This window comes from Amblyraja radiata, chromosome 32, assembly GCF_010909765.2.
Source record: "Amblyraja radiata isolate CabotCenter1 chromosome 32, sAmbRad1.1.pri, whole genome shotgun sequence".
Classification (NCBI taxonomy): domain Eukaryota; kingdom Metazoa; phylum Chordata; class Chondrichthyes; order Rajiformes; family Rajidae; genus Amblyraja; species Amblyraja radiata.
In genome coordinates, this window is record NC_045987.1 from 14,658,751 (window position 1) to 14,682,879 (window position 24,129).

Below are 24,129 nucleotides of genomic sequence, written 5' to 3' on the forward strand. Positions count from 1 at the left end.
TGCTTTTAATAAAGTTGCATAAGTAACAGTTGTGCATTTTGAAATCCATCAGTAATGAAGTTGACAAATGTGCGCCATTCAAGCAGGCTGTTCCTGAATTTCCTGAATGCTGCCGTTGTCAGAGTGAAAATGGAGAGAACCCAACAACATTCCTCACACATGCCCTTGCAGAGTTTGTGAAAACTTTAGCGGGTTAGGACATAAATCACTTGCCTCAAGAAATTAAGTATTTCCTCTTCCCTTCAGACTATGAGGTTGGTCCAGTTATGTGTCTGATCAGTGTTATCTCAGGAGAGGGTGGAGGAAAACCCCATTAATCCAAAGAGTAAATTGTCCTCAACTACCACTTGTGTGACATTATTAATTTGTGCCCCTTACTGAATGCTCACTATTGTACAAATGCAGGAAGAGTCAAGAGAGTATAGAGGGCATGGATAGTTTCATTTTCACAGAAATAGTGTACAGAATTGCAAACTGAGCAATGAGCAAACATTCCGCTTCTGATCTTTTGATCAAATGAGTCAGTAATAAAGCATTTGAAGATGGTTAGGATATTTCCCAAAGAATCTCACCAGCAATTTCCACTGTTGATAAACCAACCATTCAAATTATTTCTGCTTCTAGAGATTGTTCCACTGCTTTAATTTTTCAAACAAAAGAAATAAACTTTTACAGAAAACTTCATATTATATCATGGCATTAATTACCAGAGACAATATTTACCGTTTCATTTGGGTGTACCAAAAGTAGATAGATTCCTGCATACTTCTCAAATATCTGAAAGGAGAAATTCCCCTGCTCAATTCTGCTGAGGGCCTCAACAAATAACTCACCTGAAACACAAAGTTATTACAATGCTTTTAGGAAGTTATTATAAATCTTCATCATTGTTCAAGTAGTAAGTAAAATAGACAGCTAAATTGTAGCCTCAAGTTGCAAATACAGACACTCCACGACTCTGGAAGTGGCGGCGCTGCCCTAGCAGCTGCGGCTCGCCTGCAGTCCGTTTGTTTTTTCTTTTTTTGTTTTCTTTTTGTCCTGTTGTTACAGTTTATTTCGGTTTAATTTAGTTGTGTATGTGTGGGGGGGGGGGGGGGGGGAGAAACTTGTTTTAGTCTCTTCCTTCGGGGGGGATGCAACCTTTTCTCCGACTCCATCTGTGCTGCGCTGAGGCCTAATCGCGGAGCTGGCGGCCTCCAACTGGGACCGACCTCGAGGCTCCGGAGGTGACCTGTTGGTGACCTGTTTTTCCGGAGCTCCCGCAACAACAGCTTCGTCCGCTGGACTGGAGTTTGAACCGGCCCGTTCGCGGAGCTCGGATTCAGCCGCGGGACTTACTTACCATCACCCGGCGGGGTCACAACATCGGAAGCCTGGATCGCCTCAACGCAGAGGGGGAACAAGGAGGGAAGAGACAAGGACTTTTAGACTTTTGCCTTCCATCACAGTGAGGAGGACCTGGTGGACTCACTGTGGTGGATGTTAAATCTGTGTTTACTGTGTGTTTTGTTATTTTATTCTATGTTATGACTGCAAGGCACGAAAATTTCGTTCAGACTGAAAAGTCTGAATGACAATAAAGGATACTTGATACTTGACCAAGGCAAAAGTTATGTTCCGCAAACCCTTATGCAAGTCGGGGAGGGTCTGTGTGGGTTACATTCCATAAACCCTGATGCAAGATATTGTGCGTCGGGATCATCTTCAAACTAGGTAGAAACACAGAGTTGCTGATGCTGGTTCAAACTGGAGAAACTCAGGTCAGGCAGCATCTCTGGAGAACATGGGTGGGTAATGTTCGGGTCCGGACCCTTCTCGGCTGCCGGAACATTAACAACTACTCCGGGGACGAAGGAGGGTTGGAGCGGCGGAGTGGACAAAGTGATAGGAGGAGGAGGCAGCAGCAGTAGAGGGGGGGGGGGGAGGAGAAGAGTGGATAAACAACAGCTGACTGTAAGCATTTTGTGTCTATCTTCGATTTAAACCAGCAGCTGCAGTTCTTTCCTATACAGCTGACTGGAAGCGGTAGCTAGATGGAGGGGAGGGAGGCCCATGGTGCACGAGGAAAGTGCTGTCGTCCAATGGCTACATAAGACGCGACAACAGCCACGTCAACCGGATGGTGCGGCATCTGGTGAAGAAGGGCTCGCTGGTGCACCTTAGGGAAGATATCAATGACTCAACCAGGAGCTGTTCTCCACTGCTTCCCTCGTTCTCATTCGCTTCCCAGTGTCGCACTGACAGAGGACAAAACTGGAATATGGAATATCAGTGAAATGGTCAACGCCTTTATATTAATAAACCAGTCGGGAAGCCCTCGACGTCCTCCCCTTGCAACAACACAGGTCATTGCAGAAACTATATGAGGAAATATATCAATGCTGAGAACTGTATTCTGCACTTTAAATCTTTCCCTTTGCTGTTCCTATTGTACTTAGGTTTGGCTTAGTAGTATTTATGTATAGCATTATCTGATTTGATTGGATAGCATGCAAAATATAGCTTCTTACTGTATCTCTGTGCACGTAACAACAGTAAACCTAAAGAAAAAATAACCTCTTGACGATTGATTTTGATCCTAAACTCCATGCCGTCTGTGCAGAGTTCGAACATTCTTTTTGACTGGGTTAGTTTCCTCCCACATCCCCAAAATTTAAATATTAAGTTGGTTAATTGGCTATTATAAATTCTCTCTGATTTAGATGGATGGTCAGAGAATCCAGGGCAGTTAATAGGCATGTTACAGGAAATTAAATGTGGTAAAGTGACTGACAGGATTACTTAGCGAGCCAACATAGATACGATGGGCTAAGCAGCTTCTTTCAGTGTCAGAGTGGAATATAAGGAATAAATAAATAGTACAATGCCTTTCAGAATTTTGAATGCTTTATTCTTCAAAACTCAAATGAGTAAAGGATTGACTAGCTCAACTATTCTTCAAGACAAATCGTTCATTCCAGAAATCAAATGAGAAAATCTTTTTGGAGCTCTCTTTAATTCAGGTAAATCTTGCCTTAAATAATAAGGCCAAAATGCTGCACCGTACTCCGGGCATTGTTTCGCAAAGCCCGGTATAGTAGGATTTAGATGTTTCTGCTCTTTAGCACTCAATTTCCTTTGCAATCAACACCAGATATTCCATTTACCTTACAAATTACAGGCTAAACCTGGATGGTAACCTTTTTGATTCATGCACAAGGACTGATAGATCTCTGTACCAGTGCAATTCTGCATTCTCTTTGCATTAAATGGTATTCTGATTTTCATTGTTCCAATCAAAGAGGATACCTCATATTTCTCCCTCATTATACTCCATTAATCAATAGCCCTTTGCTGTCCCACGGCATTCTTCTCTCCACGTGCTTTCCTACCACAAAGATGGGTACAAAACTGTTTGTAATCCTTTATCCTATTATTAATTTCAGTATTATTTTAGGGACCTAGATTTCCGGCACGGTGGCACAGTGGTAGAGTTGATGCCTTACAGTGGCAGAGACCCGGGTTCGATTCTGACTGCAGGTGCTATCTGTACGGACTTTGTACGTTCTCCCTGTGACCTGCATGGGTTTCCTCAGGGACCTCTGATCTCCTCCCACACTCCAAAGACATACAGGTTTGTAGGTTAATGTAATTGTACATTGTCCCTAGTTTGTGTAGGATAGTGCAAGTGTGTGGGGATCGGTTTCTGCACTGTATCTATAAATTAAACTAACCTTTTGTGGTAATTTTCTATATTTTTTTCGATTGGCATATTCTTGCAATTTATTATATTCCTATTTTTTTTTGCCCAATTTTCTTTGCTGATTTTGAAGCTTTTTCAGATCTCCAGCCTACCACTAGTCTTCACAGCATTTTATCTCTTTCAATTTAACATCAACTGTAACTTCCTTGGATTTAAGTGGATGGATCTCCTTTTTTAATATAGAAGTCTTTATTTCTCAATGGAGTATATCCTGACTGGGAAACATGAAATATCTCTTTACATGCCTACCATAGTACATTTTAATCTACCTTCCTCGTCCACTTTAGCTAACTATGCCTTCATATCTTTGTAGATAATTTTAAGATACTAGCTTCCCTAACTTTCCCACACTCAAACCGAATATGCAACTCTGGGAAAGCCAGTTAACTGACTTTGTTGAATTCATTGAACAATGTTGGGGGAAATGGAGGATGACATTTTAAGCCAGGACCTTTCTTCAGACTGAATTTATTGTCATGAAAAAACAGAAGTACAGATTGGTTGGGCTGAGGGTTTATCTTACATGATCCTAGTCAATGGCAGAGCTATTAAAATGATTGAACATGAATCATTAGACATTTCCGAATTCAACAATTTGAATTAAACGGATTTACCTAATATCCTTGATTTCACAAACCTCAGATGTGAATGAGGGTATCTGATCAACATAGCTCAAATTCAAAATAAGATTTTTCTTGGAATGAATACAAATGAATACAATTCTAATCCAAAATTTAATTAATTGGTATGTACTTGATTAAGACTGTTGACATTTTTCAATGAGATACAAAATTGCAATCTAACAAGTTCGAGAATATTCCACCACACAAAGTCAAGAACATTACTTATGCATTGACATCATTACTAATTACTTACTGAGGTGTTCATGAAGGAGTAAGTAAGGGTATTTAAGGATCTCAATGATGGGGACGCGAAGGTCATTTTCAATGTCTGCTGCCATGTATCCATGGAGCTGAATTTCCTGCTCATCCTGAATTAAAAACAGTTCACCTTCTTCCTCTTCCTCTTTTAGGGTCTTTTCAAAATGTTGTACCAAACGCTTAGTCTCGATTTTCCATAAATTCTATAAGACACAATTACAAAAACCAGGACTTAATAACAACAATTACACTGAATTTAACTATATTATGACATGTTATTCCCCTGTGAGTCAGTTAAACAAAGAGGGCAAAAAGCAACACTGTGGGTTTCCCTGCACTCAAGAACTGCAGCAGTTCTAGGCAGCTCACCACCACCTTCTCAATGGTAATTCAGCATCGACAATTAAAGGCTGACTCAGCCTTGGACATCCACACCTCTCGAATGGATTTTAAAAATAAATTAATATATTGATATAGGAGGGAATGGTAAATTTGTTCTCCACATTGAATGGCTGAAATCAACTACAGATTAGGAGTTGCACAGAAAAATGGATAGACATATTGCACAAAGAAAATATGGGAACACTTATCTAGTCGTGCCTATCATATTAAATAGCTTTGACGTGGAGCTGCATCTATCCTGTCTCAATGAATGGCCTGAAAGAATTGGAAAAAAAGCAGTTAGCTCAATAGGTAAGTGCCTCACAAAAATGTAATAGATCAAAATGTCTCGGTGGGCAGCGCGACTCACGTCGCAGCGGCCTCTGCAGTCCGTTTGTCTTTTTGTTATTTTTTGTCCCGTTTTAATGTAGTTTTTATTATTTTCTTGATGGGGTATGTGTGTGTGTGTGTGGGGGGGGGGGGGGGGGGGCGGGGGGTGGAAACTTTTAAAATCTTTCCCCTGCACGGAGAACCCGACCTTTTCCCTGTCGGGTCTCCGTTGTCGTTGGGGCTACAACGTGGAGCGGCCTCCAGCAGGAACGTCCTGGGGCTCCAGTCACGGAGCTGCGGAGCTACTCACCATCATGGAGCTGGCCGAGTCCGGAGCGGGAGGAGCGGTGGTGGCGCGCTGCTGTGACCCGACCCCCGGAGATTCGGAGGCTTACTGCAGGTCTGGCAGACAGTAATATCGGGAGCCCGCGGGTCCCTGGTGGGAGACCGCTTTTCGGGGCTTCTGCAACGGCGACTTCACCCGCCCGAGTCGCGGGGTCGAGGAGTACCTAGAGCGGGGCCTTACATCACCGCCCGGCGCGGCTTCAACGGCTGCGGGACTTTGCTAGAGCCCGCAGGGGGCTCCAACAACAAGACCCGGAGCGTGGCCTTGCATCGCCCGGCGTGGCTTTAATGACCACGGGACAATTGCCATCGCCCGCCGGGGGCTTTGACTCTGACATCGGGAGGGGAATGGGGAGTGCAGGGGAGAGATAAGTTTTTTTGCCTTCCATCACAGCGAGGAGGAGATGCACTGTGATGGATGTCTGTGTAAATTGTGTTGTGTCTTGGGTCTTTTTTTTCATGTGTGTATGACTGCAGAAACAACATTTCATTTGAGCCTCTATGAGGTTCAAGTGACATATAAATTGTATTGTGTATTGTGTAATAGATCAAAATGGATACTGAATCAAAGATGCAAGCAAACAAATGTTGAAAAATCCATCCCTGTGCTAAATTAATAGACTATTAAAGAGAACAGAATTATTTAGGCAAGCATTCTCAGACCTGGCACAGGTCCATCAAGCAGCAGTGATCCCTAGCCTTCTGTATGCTCGAGACCCTGGTTAATTACTCAGACATTAAGGCACTGACAAAATATCACCAACGCTTCCGCTACAAAATTCTCCAAATTCACTGGAACGATAAGGGATCCAACATGAGCATCATCTCCCAGGTCAAAAGAGTACAGAGGCCTGAGTTATGGTCAGTCGGCTGCATTCAGCAGGACGGATACCAAACTCCAAAAACACACATTCTATGGTTGAGTGAATTATTGCACATGGAGAACCTTTATTCTGGTCTCACAGCCATTGCCCTGATTATCTTGCAATACTGTTGAAAATCCTCTAGATTGAAAGATACAGCATGAAATCAGGTCATGTCATTGGCCCACCAAATCCTTATTGATCATCGATGACCTGGTCAGACTAGTACTATATTATCCTACTATCACATCCACTTCCTACACATGAGGGACAATTTAAAGAGGCCAATTAACTTGCAACCCCACACACCTTTGGGATGTGGGATGAAGCTAGAGTGGCCCGAGGAAAACCAGGCGGTCACAGGGAGAATGTGCAAACTCCAGGCAAACAGTACCCAGGGTTAGGATCAAACCCGGGTCTCTGCTGCTCTGAAGTAGCAGCTCTACCAGCTGTGCAACTCTACCGTCCTTCTGGAGTCATCCTTATTACTATGGGAACCACTCTAATCATCTCCACATGGGTTAACAGATGTTATTTAGTCTAATCATTCCCCTGCGATGGTGAGAATGTCTGTAATAAAGACTGAGCAATGACATCCAATTGTTCCCTTTCCCATGCTATTGTAGCTACCCAACTTGTGCTGAACTCCTGTGAGGGAATTATGTTCACCAAGATGTTTCCAATGTTCTCCTATGCACAGCCCCATGGCCCTTGACATAAGTAATTGTGTGTACCACCCTGGTTCCCATGTAGGCAGCCCAGCTGTACCATTTTTATCATCAACATGACAAGATCTTACAAAATTCGGACCTGCATCTATCCTGTCTCAATGAATGGCCTGAAAGAATTGGAAAAATGGCAGTTAGCTCAATAAGCAAGTGCCTCACAAAAATGTATTAGATCAAAATGGATACTGAATCAAAGGAAGCAAATGCTCCTTATTTCTCAGGACCAACCTCAATCCAAGCAGGCATTGATAAAGACATTCCCCTCAGTGCACAAGAACACCCTTTGGCTAACCGAGGCAAAAGGTATTTAAGGGTCTGAATCCTGTTACAAAATCCACAGTCTAACGGGCCACAGCAAGCCATACACTCCTGCATGTTCCTTAGACTTGGAAACCTACTTCAGGCTGGAAAATGACCATAAAATCGTCCAAATCAATTTAAGGACAACTGAACCTACGCCAATATCTTCCCAGGCCAACTTACCACAACATTAACATCCAAATGGTTGACATAAAATGCTGGAGTAACTCAGCGGAACAGGCAGCATCTCTGGAGAAATGGAATGGGTGATGTTTCAGGTCTTGATCCGAAATATCACCCATTCCTTCTCTCTAGAGATGCTGCCTGTCCTGCTGAATTACTCCAGCATTTTATGTCTACCATCGATTTAAACCAGCATCTGCAGTTCCTTCCATTAACATCCAAATAGTCAGTTCCATTTACATGTCCGAAGCCAAGCTGCCAATTATGGCATGCATTTCCAGCTCAAGGAAGAAAAAAAGTGGACAGAATAAAACAAAGGATGTTCTCAAAGTCCACTTGGGAAAAGTGCACATTCCGCCAGAATGATGTGGATTGACAACTATGACCAAAATGGAGGAGACGTATTCAGGAGCACTCAAGATTCTTAGTGTTAGTGTTTCAGGAACAGTAAACAGCCCAGCATAAACAGCAGGAGTGAACCAACTTAAACTATCCACCCGTCTTCTCACTATGCACCTCCTGCCCTGTCTGTGGATGACTCTGCAGTGCTTACACTGGTCTATCGGTCACCTCAGAACCCACAGAATCAGAGTGGATGTATGCTATAGTTAAGTTTAAATATAACAAAGCAAGAATAAATATTTCTATAGTAGATAGCTAAAGGTGGGGCAGTCATGGGACGTTACAGAAATGGTAACAGATAGTTCATAGCGGGGTCAAATACAACAGGGCAAATTTGCTAAAAGTTTAGCTCACAAATGGGAATAGCTTGGTTGCTAACTTAATACCTATAATACAGGAGGTGGCCATTCAAACTATTAAGTCCATGTTAGCTCTCAAATGATCAATCACATCAGTTCCATTCCTCATTTTCTTATTTCCCTTGGCCCTGCAAGTTATTCTCCCACACCATCTTTCGTCATTAAGAGATAATTTAATGTAGCCTGATAGCCTATCAATATATCTTTGGAACATGAAAGGAAACTGGAGCACCCAGTAGAACCCGAGATGCAGGGATTATGTGCAAACCTCCAGCAGTTAGCAGCCAAAGTCAGAACCGCAGACCTCCAAGACAGTAGCTCTGACAACCGAGCTGCTATACCGCCATCACTGGAGGGAGGAATTAAATTAGTAGCTATGGAAAAGAGTTTGGCATTGATCGATATTTGGAGAACTTCTGCACATCCCGTGCAAGATATTGAGCAAGCAATGTGAAAACTTAGCAGAAGTGAGGAGGTTCGCGCAATTCAAGTGAAACTGATGTTATAGTTTTGAATGATGTCTCCAAGGAGCAACATTGTAATTGAAAACAAGATGACAGGATTATGCTAAAGGTTGGATCCTGGGGATTACCAGAAGCAACAGAGTGGAAGTAGAAGTTATTGAAGGTGGTTCACTGGCTGCAATTAGGTAAGTTAAGAATGGCACTAGGCAAGCACCGTTTCATCCAGCTCACCTGCTGTGGAGCAGTAAATGAAGAGGGCGAGGTGCTTAATCACACAGACAGGTCAAGTGAGGAGGAAGAGGAGGACGAGAGTTTACTTCAGTCACAGTCAAATTGCCTGCCATCTGCAATTGCAATAAGAGCAGTTTGCACTTTTGAACTGCAGGAAATGTTAAAAGGATTTAAGGAGATGGTTTGCTTTAGGAAGAGCAAGCCAAATTTATAGTTTCACTTCATGATATAGAATATGTGCACCTTTTTATATTATTGAAATGGGTAAGTGGTTATGTTATACTTAGAGCAAGAGTTGCAACTAATCTCCAAAAGATTAGAATTTACAATAACAGCATCTAAAAGGCATTTGGATGGGTACAGCGATTGTAAAGGTTTAGATGGATATGGGCCAAATGGGACTAGTTTAGATGGGGTATCTTGGTCGGCATGGATACATTGGGCTGAGAGCCTGTTTCTGTGCTGTATGACGAACTTGGCCAATGAAGCACTTTACATTCTGTCCTCAGCCATGAAATCAGTGAGTCAGTGAGAGTGCCTCCATCAGAATTTTATCTTAAAACTAAACTTAGTGGGACCCGTTGGGTCCCAGTCACACGGGAGGCCTGGTCCCCCAACGCAACCCATTCCCCAACGCAATATTCCAGGGCGCGGAGTGTGGGGAGTGAGCTCAGAGGAAAAACGTGGGAAGAGCCATGGGCGAGAGGGGGTATCACGGGGGAGGGGGTGAGGAGCCAGCGAAGGGGACCAGAGGGTAGTGGCTGGAATAGGCGGTGCGATGGGGACTCACAGCGGGCGCTGGTCTTTCTCCTCTGCCGGGATCAGAGTCACTGCTTTCCGTTTGGTGACATCTCCGACTCCGGGCTGGGCTGCTCGGGGCTGGGATGCTACGGGTCCCTCCGAAAATTGAGTACGGTTGGAAACCTCCGGCGGCCATCCTCAGCTCCAGTAAAGACACGATGGCGCAGGAAGGGGCGGAACGTCCCGGTGAGTGACAGGGGAAAGAGACTAATCCGCGTGGCGCTGAATGGCAGGAGAAGATATCGATCTGCTCACGCGCGGTTTTTAAGATTTTTTTTTTTAAAACCTCGCTAACTTTTACGACATTCAACCGATCGAAACGAAACTTGGTGCAATCGCAGCATAGGAGAACAGCGAGTGAACTGGCATAACATCGTAGCGCTATCGCGAACCGTTTTTGCGCAAATAGAAAGACCGCACAAATCAGAAGATAACAAGATCAGAGCTTTAGTTATGTATAGATGTTTATCCCACAATTTCTACTCAATAAGTACAGAAACAAAAACTGATCAGATTTTGTCTCAAGCAGTATAACAAGCTACTATAAAACAACATTGCACACGCTTCTTTTGTGCATTATTAATATCCAGATATCTGGACCCAGGAATTGCATCACGTTCCTCCCTTGCCCTGCCTTACCGTTCCTACCTTCACTACAATCAGTCGCAACTGGGAACTCTATACCTTCACGTTTCCTTCAGATCTCCCCTCGTGGTTCCCAAAATTTAACCTGTGCCAGCAGGTCTCAGACCAGACCTGACCTCCCTTGCAAGTTTAATAGTCTCTGTATTTCAGCTTATAGAAAATGTGATCTTCCAAATTTCAAGGGTTATATTCAGATTATTTTAAAAGAAAATGTGTTAAATTTGCACTTAGCTCAATTATTTGTGCTGAAAAAAATTACAGCACAGATTTCAAAGTGTTCCCCAAATAATAATCATTTCAAGTAAACACCTCCCATTACCTTGTGTGCTGTTGGAAGTTCATCACGGGCTCGGTGATATTCCACCACGCATTCCAGGCAATAGCAAAGATCCTCATTGGCAGCTTTTAGCTCCTGTGACAAGAGCTCCTCAGAACTGTAACTGTGTAGAAACTCAATTGTTGACTGGTGTTGAGGTGTGCACCAACGACAAGTACTCATCCTGCAACTGGAAAGTAATGAACATAATTAAATCATAGAGCAGTGGGCAATGTGTGATAGGATTTACAGTAGACAGCGAAATAAAAAGATACACTAAATGGTGTCGTAGTAATTTGGTCACAGTTGTTTTAAATAAGAAACAGCAACTAATTATGAAATTGCACATGTCACCTGCAGTGGAGATGAGTATCATTTAATTAAGTCAGTGCACTACATGTCTCAGTAACAGGTGTGCTTTTAATTATGTTTAGCATATATAATACTTCCGGTAACAATTCCTGCATGATAAATTCCCAAGGGCTGTCTAGAAAATAAGCAGCATACATTTTAGAAATACTAGCAGACTATAGTTCATTCAATTAAGGTGCCTGGGGCAGAATAAAGATCAGCTAAAACACTGGGTCTTTACAGTTTTATTGCAACTGGTTTCAAACAAACTGTACCTTTGTCTATATTTTTGCACATACAACTAAAGTCACTAGTTAAGTTGTTTATTAAAAGGTTTACTATGAAACAAGTATTAATTGAAAAGCAAATCAATTAATACTTTGCCCCAGAATAGATGTCTAGTATCTAAGGCAAATCGACAAGAGGAATGGATAACACTTGAGCTCACCACCCTCTGTGGGGAAAAAATTGCCCCTCAGGTTCCTATTAAATCTTTCCCCTCCCTCATGATGTTATACATCTCTAAGATCACCCCTCATAAAACCAGAAAATGCTAGAAATAGCTCCGCAGCTCAGGCAGCATCAGTGGGGAGGAAGAAACAAACATAATGTTACAGGTAAATTACCTTGTATCAGACTTGACCAGTTTGAAATAAAACTGTAAAGACCGTTTTATCTGAAATTATTCAATTCATTATTTGAGTCCTGGGGGCTAAAAATGCATCTAGAAAAAAGATTAAGTACTATTCCTGGAGCTTGGCCTGCGCTCCGTTGGTCTTCTACACTATACCAAAGAAAGAATGGTCAGTGGGTGGGATGGAAAATTAAAGTGACAAGCAACTGGATGTTAGGGGAACTCTTGCAGATTAAATGCAAATGTTTTGCAAAACAGTCATCCAACCTGTTTATGGTTTCTCCAGCCTCCGTATGACCATTGTGAGCACCAAATCGGAGGTTCAGGTGAATCGCTAATCACCCGGATGGAACATCTGAATTCTTGTGTGGTGGAAGGGAAGATGTAAGAGCAATCATCGCATCTCCTGTGGTTTCATCGAAGGGTGATGCGAGAAGGCGAGTAGGGAGTTGCACAGGATTAGTTTGTTCACAATTCTCAAAGAAAAGAGAGCAAGTTGTGTGTGGTGATGGCATCTGTTGAAGGTGGTGGAATTTATGGACAATGATCTGCTGAAAGTCAAGGCTGGTGGAGTGAAAGGAGAGGACAGGTAGATCACTATCTTCATCCAACCAGGGAGGAGAGGGGTTGAGGAATAACAGTGGGTGAGGACTAACAGTGCGGAAAACAGACTAGCTGTGTTCAAGAGGAATGCCATGGTTAAAGAAACATTTAAATTGTCAGAATAGGTAAAACATAGCCAGATAATCTGGGTAAATAGAATAGGTTCCCTTACAGGAATCATAGTAAGTGTGGGAGATTGCACACATATTTATTTCCATGCTCACTAAAAAATCATGACTTGCAATTCATTTTGCTCTTTAAACAATTGTTATATGTGCACGTTTGGATCCTGTCAACTCTGTGCAAGGTTTTCTTCACACTAGTTCCCTTGCAGTGGCAAACAAAAAAAAATGTGTAGAAAAACAAAATACTGAAGCAGCTGGAAATGTGAAGCAATGGCATGAAATGTTGAAAGTGCTTAAATGGCCAGGCTGAATCCATGGAAAGAGAACTTGAATTAACGTTATGGATTATTATTAATCCAATTAAATTTACGGCTACTAACCTCAGGGAAGACATCTTTTGGCCACCCTTTTCCATTTCAAAATAATTAAATGGCGAGGAATTTCTTTTGGCTTGAACAAATGCTTCAAAAGCTATATGGGTAGGTATTCAATTACAGCTACAAGTTGAGGATCAAAATAAACATTACCCACCATAATTTTGTATAAATCTCTTTCTTTATAATGGGTAGATTTCTGAATAGTTTGCTAATAATCTGATAGTGTCTTTTTTTACCCATCTTAAGTACACAAACGTCATACTTCAATAACCAATTTTAAAGTAGAAAGTTTAATAAATTAAAAAGTGGTTCCACGATAAATATTTTTAAGACAGCAAGCAACACAATTTAGAGGCCCCTTAAAACATAAAACAGAAGTTTGAAAATGTATTAAGCATTACACCATAAACAAACCTGGATGTGTAACAAAATTATTAATGAAGAATGTTACTTTCAGAACAGTTTGCTACTTCAGATTTCTGCTAAAAGTACTGAACTGAACAAAAGAAAACAAACTTAAGTGAGAGTTAAGTATAAAATAAGATTTCTTGAATATAACTGACTTCTTCCACTGCTACCCAATAATAAGACTGACTTGCATCTATTTAGTCTATCTCAAAATGACTAAATCATGGAAGAATCCCAACACAGATGTTTCAACAGTTCTTCTGTAAGATGACAAAACAATGTCTCAGGTTGATTACTTCAGGGGAAACTAAACTCCTTGATTGTCGAGATGTAGCGTTTAGCTACTCGGGAGAAATCATAAGCAACAGTTTGTTTAGTCTCAGACAGAACACTCCAATATGGTAGTATTGGAATCCATTCTGTTTCTTGACCTACCAAGTGTTTCACTGGAAATCATGAATGCAATGTAGCTCCAATTATACTTATATAGGATAGAATTACCTATAGATTTTCTGAGGATTTAATCAACACATCATTCAATAAGCATATGTCCTTCTAATCTGAAATGTTCTAACCTGGTAGCAAGCAAAAAGACAAACCGTCAACAGACATAAATATGACCTACTTAAAACTGGCTGCCTACAAACCACACGCTTACATCATAATACACTTCACTGCACATCTGTTCAGGAAGCTCCCTCTCAACAGCACAAACAAGATAACAATGAGACAAAAGACAGGTTGCATATGGGATCCCAATTAAGGCAAACAAGTCATATGACAATATTAGTGACAATGAGTGATTGGGCCTACCAAAACCAGTTAATTTGGTTATTTCTACTCAGTTATGTACTCAGAGAATAAAAAATAAATGGAAGTAACAGAAACAAAAACAACTATCAAATTGACAAGACTCTTAGAACTGCTTTAAAAAAATGATATAGCACTTACAAGTGTTCTAGAGTTCCCAATGTGATTTAAATTTGGCAGCAGTCAAATTCACCAAAGATGTTTGCTGTTTTTTTAATGTGCTCTTTCATTGATAAGTTATATGATTTTATGTTTCCTATAAAATGAGAATACCATTCTGCTGCATAATGAAGCAGTTCTTGTACCCCAAAGCTGATCTGGGTTGAGTTTCAAAATGCAAGAACAATATTACTGAGCAACAAACATAATGTTACAGGTAAATTACCTTGTATCAGACTTGACCAGTTTGAAATAAAACTGTAAAGACCGTTTTATCTGAAATTATTCAATTCATTATTTGAGTCCTGGGGGCTAAAAATGCATATAGAAAAAAGATTAAGTACTATTCCTGGAGCTTGGCCTGCGCTCCGTTGGTCTTCTACACTATACCAAAGAAAGAATGGTCAGTGGGTGGGATGGAAAATTAAAGTGACAAGCAACTGGATGTTAGGGGAACTCTTGCAGATTAAATGCAAATGTTTTGCAAAACAGTCATCCAACCTGTTTATGGTTTCTCCAGCCTCCGTATGACCATTGTGAGCACCAAATCGGAGGTTCAGGTGAATCGCTAATCACCCGGATGGAACATCTGAATTCTTGTGTGGTGGAAGGGAAGATGTAAGAGCAATCATCGCATCTCCTGTGGTTTCATCGAAGGGTGATGCGAGAAGGCGAGTAGGGAGTTGCACAGGATTAGTTTGTTCACAATTCTCAAAGAAAAGAGAGCAAGTTGTGTGTGGTGATGGCATCTGTTGAAGGTGGTGGAATTTATGGACAATGATCTGCTGAAAGTCAAGGCTGGTGGAGTGAAAGGAGAGGACAGGTAGATCACTATCTTCATCCAACCAGGGAGGAGAGGGGTTGAGGAATAACAGTGGGTGAGGACTAACAGTGCGGAAAACAGACTAGCTGTGTTCAAGAGGAATGCCATGGTTAAAGAAACCATGTATATGTAAATATTCTGTCCCGGAAGAATTAGATCACAGAGAAAAATAACAATGACAAGACTGAGTTCAAGAAATCACAAAGAAAATGCCAGTGCCATGAGGCAACCAGTTATCTATGTGGTTGCCAATGAAGAAGTGCGTGCGTGCACGCTGGTGATGTCATTCTTGAAAGACAAACCATTTTTATTCCACTGGTCCTGCTAACAACCATTTTCAAAATTGGGATGATCTTCAAGCTAACCTTTTAGTTAACGGGAGAGTTGGGTTGTATAAAATTTGGCATTTCATAAAAGGCACATTTTCCTGCACATTTTTTATCTCTTTAATTCCTGGCAGCATGATGGCGCAGTGGTAGAGTTGCTGCCTTACAGCGCCAGTGACCCGGGGGGAGGGGGTGTATGGGCTCACCGGTTCCGACTGCACTCACCGGCTCCATGACCCGGCTCCGGACTCACTCAGCGGCTCTCGTCCCCAGCGCCTGTCGCGCTCACAGCCCGCACCCGCCCGCGAACACAGCCCCCGCCCACGAACAGAGCCCCCGCCCACGAACAGAGCCCCCGCCCACTCAAATATGCACGGGATTACTTTATACCAAACTGAATGAAGACTAGACTCTGCTGAACAGAATTCAGGCACGTATACACATGAACACAACACATATACTCTTTCACACACCACTTGGCATCTCCCTTTTTTGCTGTTATCCATCCAGATTCCCCATCTTCATTTGTCATTCTGTTCCCTTCCCTGTGCTCTGCCTTATTGTGTTACTGTAGTCCTGAAACCAATACACAACATTGCTCTTATCTGTCAGCTAAATTTCTTCCTACCAGAAGGCAAAATTATGGTGAGGGGTTGGGATTTGAAGAAAGGCACAGGATACTCTACTGCTTGCTTGCAAAAGCAAATAATCTTGATATTCATTCGCTAACCCATTCAGTTTTAACCAACCTTTTTTGTTCATTGAAGCTATGCTTTGTTTCCTCTTTAAAAGCAGAAGCTACCTTTCGACATAATAAAGACATTCAATATTTGCATCCATTTGGTGGCATGCAGCCAAAAATGAGCAGGTTATTTGGGCTACATGCCTAGCAAATTAAACTAGTAAATGCAGGATGAGCCCAACCTACTGCTGCCTTGACGGCAGGCTATTGATATGCAGGTACTCCAGGGGATATAATGGAATGGGTAACATGTCAATTACCTCAACATGGCACACACAGAATCTCACAGGCTAAATGTTATCCATGTCACAACTTTTTTGGAAAGGAATATATGACCTGATAAATATACTGTTTAAAAGAAAAAATGTTAAATATCATTCAAGTTTAAAAAACAACATTAAAAAGTTCAAAAATGTCAATGGCTTTATGGTATGCAGATTTATATTTGGCTTAAAACAAGCCAAGTAAGACTTGTGCTTTAGGAACCTTGTAAAATTAGAGTAATGTAAAATGTCTGATAAAAGTTCAGTCTTTTGACAAAGTTAGCCAGCCATGCCAAGTCATTCATCATGTACTTGCTGTTACCCGAGCCAACATAACCACTGAATATTGCAGAGCATACTGGCAAATCTCTGCACAGTCAAATGCTATATATTTGTTCCAATTAAGTGTATTCAGATTCAACTAACTTTAGTCTTAAAAATAAAACTTGTAAACAGCCCGTGGCAAAAGTCGATTTAATGTTCACTTTCATTTCCTGTTTTGACTAAACCTTTCATCCGCCTTTATCAAGGAAAACGAAACTATCTTTTAATCAGTACCTACAAAATATCAGATTATAAATAGTCAATAATTGTAATATAAAATGTTGAAAAACTTGTTACCACTTTAAACAAAATGTAGAAAACTGGGAATTAATTTCTACACACCATGGTAATTTCTTTCCTGATATAAAGCACAAAATCATAAGAAAACAAAATCAATACTCCACATTAAAATTAGATTATAAAATTGCCCCATGCTTTATTCATACCTTTATTACAGATATAATTCAATCAAAAATGATTGTTTTAAGTTTAACAGGAAGTTCCATATTGCAGTCAACTTGTCAAAATTGATCTGACTAAAAAAAAAATGAAAGTATGAAACTAAGACTCGAAACTACGACCCGACTAGTTCTGCCCATTTGTGCTGGTGAAATTCGACAAGGATGGTGTTTTCACACCATTCTCAGAAAAATATTGTCAACTACTAGGTATATTAGGGTCTTTTACATTATAAAAATCTCCTCTGACCCCATCTCCTGCAGCTGGATATAAACAAACAAAACCAATTTCCACACTGTCAACAGCAATATTCTGCCAATGCTGGAAATCCAAAACGGTGATAGTGTACTAATGAAGGGTCACAAAACCTATATTATTGGCTTATTTTGCCACAGTTGCTGCCCAATTTGCTAAGCAATTCCAGAATCTAATGCTTTTATTGATGGCAGAATGATGTTAAAAATATAAGAAAATATTAAATGGATTCCTGGGCCAGCTTACAACTTATATTTAGTCTCAAAGCAGGCTTTTCTCCAGTAGATTGATACAGAAAGGCAAGTCTAAGAACTGTAGATGCTGGAAAATCGAAGGTAGACAAAAGTGCTGGAGAAACTCAGCGGGTGTAGCAGCATCTATGGAGCGAACGAAATAGGCAAAGGTTCGGGCCGAAACCCTTCTTCAGCAGGGCTCGAAATTAACGGTTACCCGGGTGCCATTGACCACTCAAAGCGCCGCCGGGCAACCTAAACACCGAGTCATTTTGCCCGGCTTGGCAACCAGATACTGGTTTGTACCGAAGATAGACACAAAAAACTGGGGTTACTCCGCGGGTCAGGCAGCATCTCTGGAGAAAAGGAACGCGACGTTTTGTGTCGGCGGTGACGGCTGTATTGCGTGGGCAAGATACTAGGTGCGTGGTGACGAAGGGTCGCAGCAAATGACGGCCCCGAACAGCGGAAGCAGCGGCCCCATCTCCTCCTCCTCCCGCCCCCCGCCCGCCCTGATAAGGGCCGCAGCTTGCAAACCCTCTAACCAAAGATCTTATAGCAGAGCTCTGCTATAGGATCTTTGCCGCTAACGGCACTTTAAAAAAAAAACCCTCCCGCACGCCGAGGCCGGGAGGAGGGAGGGAGGGGGAGACCTCTGCGTGCTGGAGGGTTTGAAAACGGTTTTCGCCGTTAGCGGGATTGCTGTCGCGGCACTGCTGCTGCTGTGCGGGAGCCGTCATTCGCTCCGACACTTCTGAAGCAGCTGTACCATAAATCCTTTAGCTATAGGATCTTTGAGCTGCACCGCTCGGCCCCGCACCTTGCTGTTGGCTGGTGGAGGAGGGAGGCGGTGGCGAGGAAATCCCAACGGCTAAGGCAGCGGGGCGATGTTGTCCGAGGAGCGCTGACCTTCCTTCCTCCCCACCTCGCCCCCCTTCTCTCTCTCTCTCTCGTACGCCCCCTCCACCTCCCCTTTATCCTGGGACCCCTCCTCTACATCCGGCACTGATCCCCATTCCCGCCTCTATTCAGTCCTCACTGACATCCCCTACGCTCCCCTTCCCATCTCCCCCCCCCTCCAATCTATTCAACCTGCGCTGATCACCCTATCCACCTCGCATTAATTCTCCTGCCGCCATACCCCCCCCCCCCCCCATCCATCCTACACTGGCACCCTAATTCACCCTGTACTTACCTCTTTCCCATCCATCCTGCACTTCTCCTCCATCCATCCTGTACTGATCCCCCATCCATCCTGTACTAATCCACGCATTCATCCCATACTGACCCACCCTCCATTTACCCTGCACCTTCACCCATTCATCCTGTAGTGATTTCCCATTCATCCTGCACAGACCCTCCGATCCACCCTGAACTGACCCCCCCCCCCCCCCCAATTCATCCTGCGCTGATCTCCCCCCCCCCCCATCCATCCTGTACTGATGCTCCCATTCAAGAAGAATGGGGGGAATAGTCTGAAGAAGGGTCTCGACCCAAAACGTTGCCTATTTCCTTCGCTCCATAGATGCTGCCTCACCCGCTGAGTTTCTCCAGCACTTTTGTCTACCCCCATCCATCCCGTACTGAACCCCCCCCCCCCCATTCAACATCACTGACATCCCCCGTGCTCTCCCCTCACAATTTTACCTACTCCAACCAACACGTAATAATTCACCTACCTCAATCCATCCATTCCCCCCCCCCACCGGCCATCTATCCACCCCGCACTGATTCAAACACACCCCCTTCCCTGACCCTATTGTCCTGGAAATGTCTTCAGAGCGAATATTGACTATGTTTGATAACGGAATGCAATCAAATGTGTTTTAATTCCCAATGTTATTATCTGTTTTAATCCATAAAGATGGATTAATTAAATTGTGAACACGTGAAACATTAAAACCGCAGTGTTCGATTGTCACTGCTACCATTGACACGTTATTACAGAATTCATTTTAACGGCAAATCAATGCTCTTACTATGGAGTATCAGTACTGTAGTTATTTAATGAGCAACATTCACAACTATACGTACGCATATATGTTACCATGGTCCAGGATTTATTGACACAGGTTGATCATACGCTGAATAATCCAAACACATTTTTGTTTGGAAATGGAAAGAATAGAAATTGCATTAACTGCAATGTGTAAAAAGAGTTGAGATACTGTCTTATAATTTTGCTGCATGTCATTGTGGGATATATCATGTCTTGATTGGTGAATGTTTAGTTTGTGACTTTATTTGAAGCAGAAATAATATGTGAATGCTTCATTGAGTCTAATTCCGACAGGTAACTACGCGATTTATCCGAGCACATTATCGTGCGCGTCATGCAAGCCATCTTAAATGACCACCTAAATTGTCATTTGGCAACCTAAAAATCTGCCAAGGTTGCCCGGCTGGCAACAGGGAAAAAAAGTTAAGCGAGAGCCCTGTTCAGTCTAGGCTTGCCTCAGGTTGCTGTGTATTGAGATAATGACCAAATGACTTTGAAATTTGACGAGAGGAAGCTCAAATTAATCCCAGTAAGAGGTATTGAGACAATGTCCGATGCCTTTGAGGTATGCAGTGACTGATAACTTTGATATGTAAATACCTTGTACCAATGTCCGATGCCTTTGATATGCAAGTCCTTGTACCACATGACAAGATGCCTTTGATGCAACTGATGTGACGAGACAACTCAGATGCATCCTGTAGTAACGTGTATTCTCTGTACCTCTGACCATAATGCCTTTGGAATGTGCTTAAGTGACAAAAGAACAGTATATAATAACATGTAACAAAAGTACTTAATTTTAAACTTTACAAGACAAGAAAAAGGATTTCTAAGCTACATTAAACTGCATGATAACCAACCGCAAAATTTATGCAGTCACTTTTAAGATGCTTTTGAGTGAAGACCATAGCTTAAACCTTTAACTCTTAACAGCATATTATTTGATTCAACGGCACTGCTGCTATGATATTCAAAATTTGTTGAAAATTATTTCCAAGGAAACAATATTTTTTTCTTTTTTGTAAGTGCAATACTGAAATGAACAATAGAACACCCCCACTGTAAAATGACCCAGTCATCAAAACTACCCTCAAGGGTGGTGTTATGATATGTGTAATGTGCCTTTAATGACTTAATAAAGTCCAGGCATGTGTGGGGGTTCCGGGCATGCGTAGAAGTTTTACTTACTAGATAAGCTTGTCCTTGAACATGGTGGCAGTGGTGGGATCCGAACCCAGGAAGTACAACCCACAGTCTTACCGCCACAACGTTTACCTCATGCGATAAAGCAGAAGGTGAAGACAGAGCTAGAACGCATGGCAGAGTGCCACGTGATCGCACCAATTCACGAGCCGACGAGTTGGGTCAGCCAACTCGTGGTTGCGGAGAAAGAAAATGACGATTTCAGGGTGTGCATCGATCCACAACCGCTAAACAAAGCGCTGAAGCGAGAACACTATCCGCTCCCAGTTATTGAGGACATCTTGCCAGATCTCGACCAAGCGAAGGTCTTCAGTAAGCTAGACATGAGCTCAGCTTTCTGGCAGGTGAAACTTGATGATGAAACATGTAATTTGATGTTCAACACACCTTTCGGGCTTTACCGGTGGCACCGATTGCCATTCGGTTTAAGTGGATCGTCTGAAATCTTCCAGCGAAGATTACATCAAGCACTCGAAGGGCTACCTGGATTGATCTGCGTTGCAGACGACGTTCTCATCTCTGGTAAGAGAGAGGCGATGGAAGATGCGATCATCGACCATGACTCGAAGCTCGAGCAGTTGCTTCAACGATGCGTACAGCAACACATCTAACTCAGCATAGACAAATCTGTCTTCAGAGCAACTGAGATACCCTTTTTAGGACATGTGATCACTGGCACAGGACTTCAACCCGACCCCAAAAAGGTTGCAGATGTCGTCAATATGCCAGCACCCTCAGATGTACGGGGTGTGCAGAGGCTAGTTGGATTAGTCAACTACCTGAGCCGTTTTCTACCCAGCCTGTCTGATACCCTTGAGCCCATCAGACAGCTGACGAGACCAGACATAGCATGGGAATGGTCTGCTGAGCAGGACAGTGCGATGTCCAAGATCAGACAGATTGTATCTGAAGCTCCGATCTTCGCATACTACAATCCCAAGGAGGAACTGATGATTCAGTGTGACGCGAGCAACAAGGGACTGGGCACAGCCTTGCTCCAAAAGGGACGTCCCATCGCGTCTGCGAGCAGAGCAATAACCGACACCGAATCACGATATGCCTCGATCAAGAAGGAGATGCTCGCCGTGGTATTTGCAATGGAGCGTTTTCATCAGTATACATTTGGTCGTTTCACCAGCGTGATCAGCGATCACAAGCCGCTGGAAATGACAGTGAAGGAGCCGCTAGTGAAAGCGCCGAAGCATCTTCAAGGAATGCTGGTTCAAGGAAAACAGATGGTTACCTTTAAATGGCAGTGATGACATTCAACATCAACATTAAGTTGGTAGGCATGCAGCCAAAGATGAGCAGCAGGTGGTGGTGGCTATATGCCTGGATCATTAAACTTAGCAGACAGCAAGAATGCTGCATTTATATTAACTGGCAAATGGAGTGTGTTCCCCTGACTCTAGAACCCGTCCTTCTTATTTCCTTGTACAGGGTACTTGCAGTAATTAAAACTCACATCAAGAATTCAGCAACACATTCAGAACCTAACATGCTTACTGACATCAATGTAGCCACCTATTAAAAAGCAAAAAGGTAGATGCTGGAAATCTGAATTAATAACAAAAAATGCAGAAAATAATCAGGAAGTATGCTTTGATCAAAACCTTTAGAGAAACTGAATCACCAGAGAGATGTCAGTTACCTCTGTCTTTTGGTAAAGTACACCAACCTCTGCCATCATGCTTTACGCACTGCCTTCTTAGCAAACATGATAACCGCATGTACAAAGCATATTGGTAAAATTGTATATACGACAAAAACGGCATGAACACAAACTATATGATGTCACTTTCAATTGACATGCTATTTAGATTGCTTTATCCTGTTTGAGAAAACTTGGCACAAACATTTTGATTCACACTCACTCATTTCCATAAATGATCAGGGCAGAATAGCAATACGTAAGGAGGCAACTTCTGTTTATTATTATATTATACGCATGAGTGTGCCGAGATATAGGTACAATGAAACTATTGCTTGCAGTACTATCACAGGCATATCTCAGGCGAAACACAAAAGCACAACATTTACACAGGCCATACACAGAATTACACCTAAATTATGCCAGACAGTGAGAGAAACAAGACTGTGCAAAAATAAAAGACATTCGTCCAAAGCATAATTAGAAACCTAGTCCATGTCAGAACAAGAAGTGATCCGTAATGTTCTGTTGCCAAGGTTCTGACAGTCGGTTCAAGAACCTGGTGGGAGTCAGAATGTAGTTTGGTGGTGTGGGATCTCAATCTTCCTGCCTAATGGTCATAGTGAGAAGAGGGCATGATCCGGATGGTAGAGATCCTTAATGATAGATGCCACCTTCTTGAGCCAGCGTCTCATTTAATGGTTTTGGTGTCGAGAACTGTGTCTATCTTGCACAGGTCAGTCTAATTATTCTCTGCAACCTCATGTTCCTGTACGTTGGAATTGCCATAATGCAAGCAGTCAAGTTATTTGCTACAGTGCATATGTTGAAGTTTAACTATTCAGTGACTCTTTAAACTTGTATGTAGAGGTGCTGGCACCTTCTTCATGATTACCTCTATCCAGGACACGTTATCACCAGAAATTTGAAGTTCCTAATGCACCAAAGATCAGGATCAACCTGGGTCTCTGGCGCTGTGAGGCAGATGTACCAGCTGCACGACTGTACTGCCCTTATGACTTCTATACAGCTATGACATTTAATTACTGCCATTTTATCCAATGGGTTTACAGTTTTCTACTCATGATGGACATGAATGAGTATATTCAGGATGAAGGGCAATAGATTTTTAGATATCTATATTAATAAAAGTCTGATCTTGACCACTTCCTGTTGTTCTATATATTGATTTTAGAAAAAACGCTGTCACTTACGGCTGTGATTTTTGGCCATCTTAATCAGAGACCCCCTCCGTTGCGCAGGACAAGAAGATTTTTCCCATCGATGAAAAATAAGAGTTATTAGTAGCAATGTTACAAAATTTTGAGATTTTAAAAATCAAGTCTGTAATTTATCCCATCAGATAAAGCATAAAAATACGTTTAATTTGACACCTAATTCACTTTCATA

At 42.3% G+C, this 24,129-nt stretch overlaps 1 protein-coding gene across 4 annotated transcripts in view; it reads right to left on the bottom strand.

The window, feature by feature from the left end:
* The window catches only part of setx (senataxin), an 84,614-nt gene that overhangs the window by 50,836 nt on the left and 9,649 nt on the right, over positions 1 to 24,129 (bottom strand). For all 4 annotated transcript variants that reach the window (XM_033049380.1, XM_033049382.1, XM_033049381.1 and 1 more), the window contains 3 exons: positions 10,975 to 11,161; positions 4,619 to 4,826; positions 724 to 833 (listed from right to left, as the gene is read on the bottom strand). In XM_033049380.1, the coding sequence (XP_032905271.1) occupies positions 724 to 833; positions 4,619 to 4,826; positions 10,975 to 11,154 (498 nt within the window). In that variant the 5' untranslated portion in view covers positions 11,155 to 11,161. The remainder of the gene's footprint in view (positions 1 to 723; positions 834 to 4,618; positions 4,827 to 10,974; positions 11,162 to 24,129) is intronic.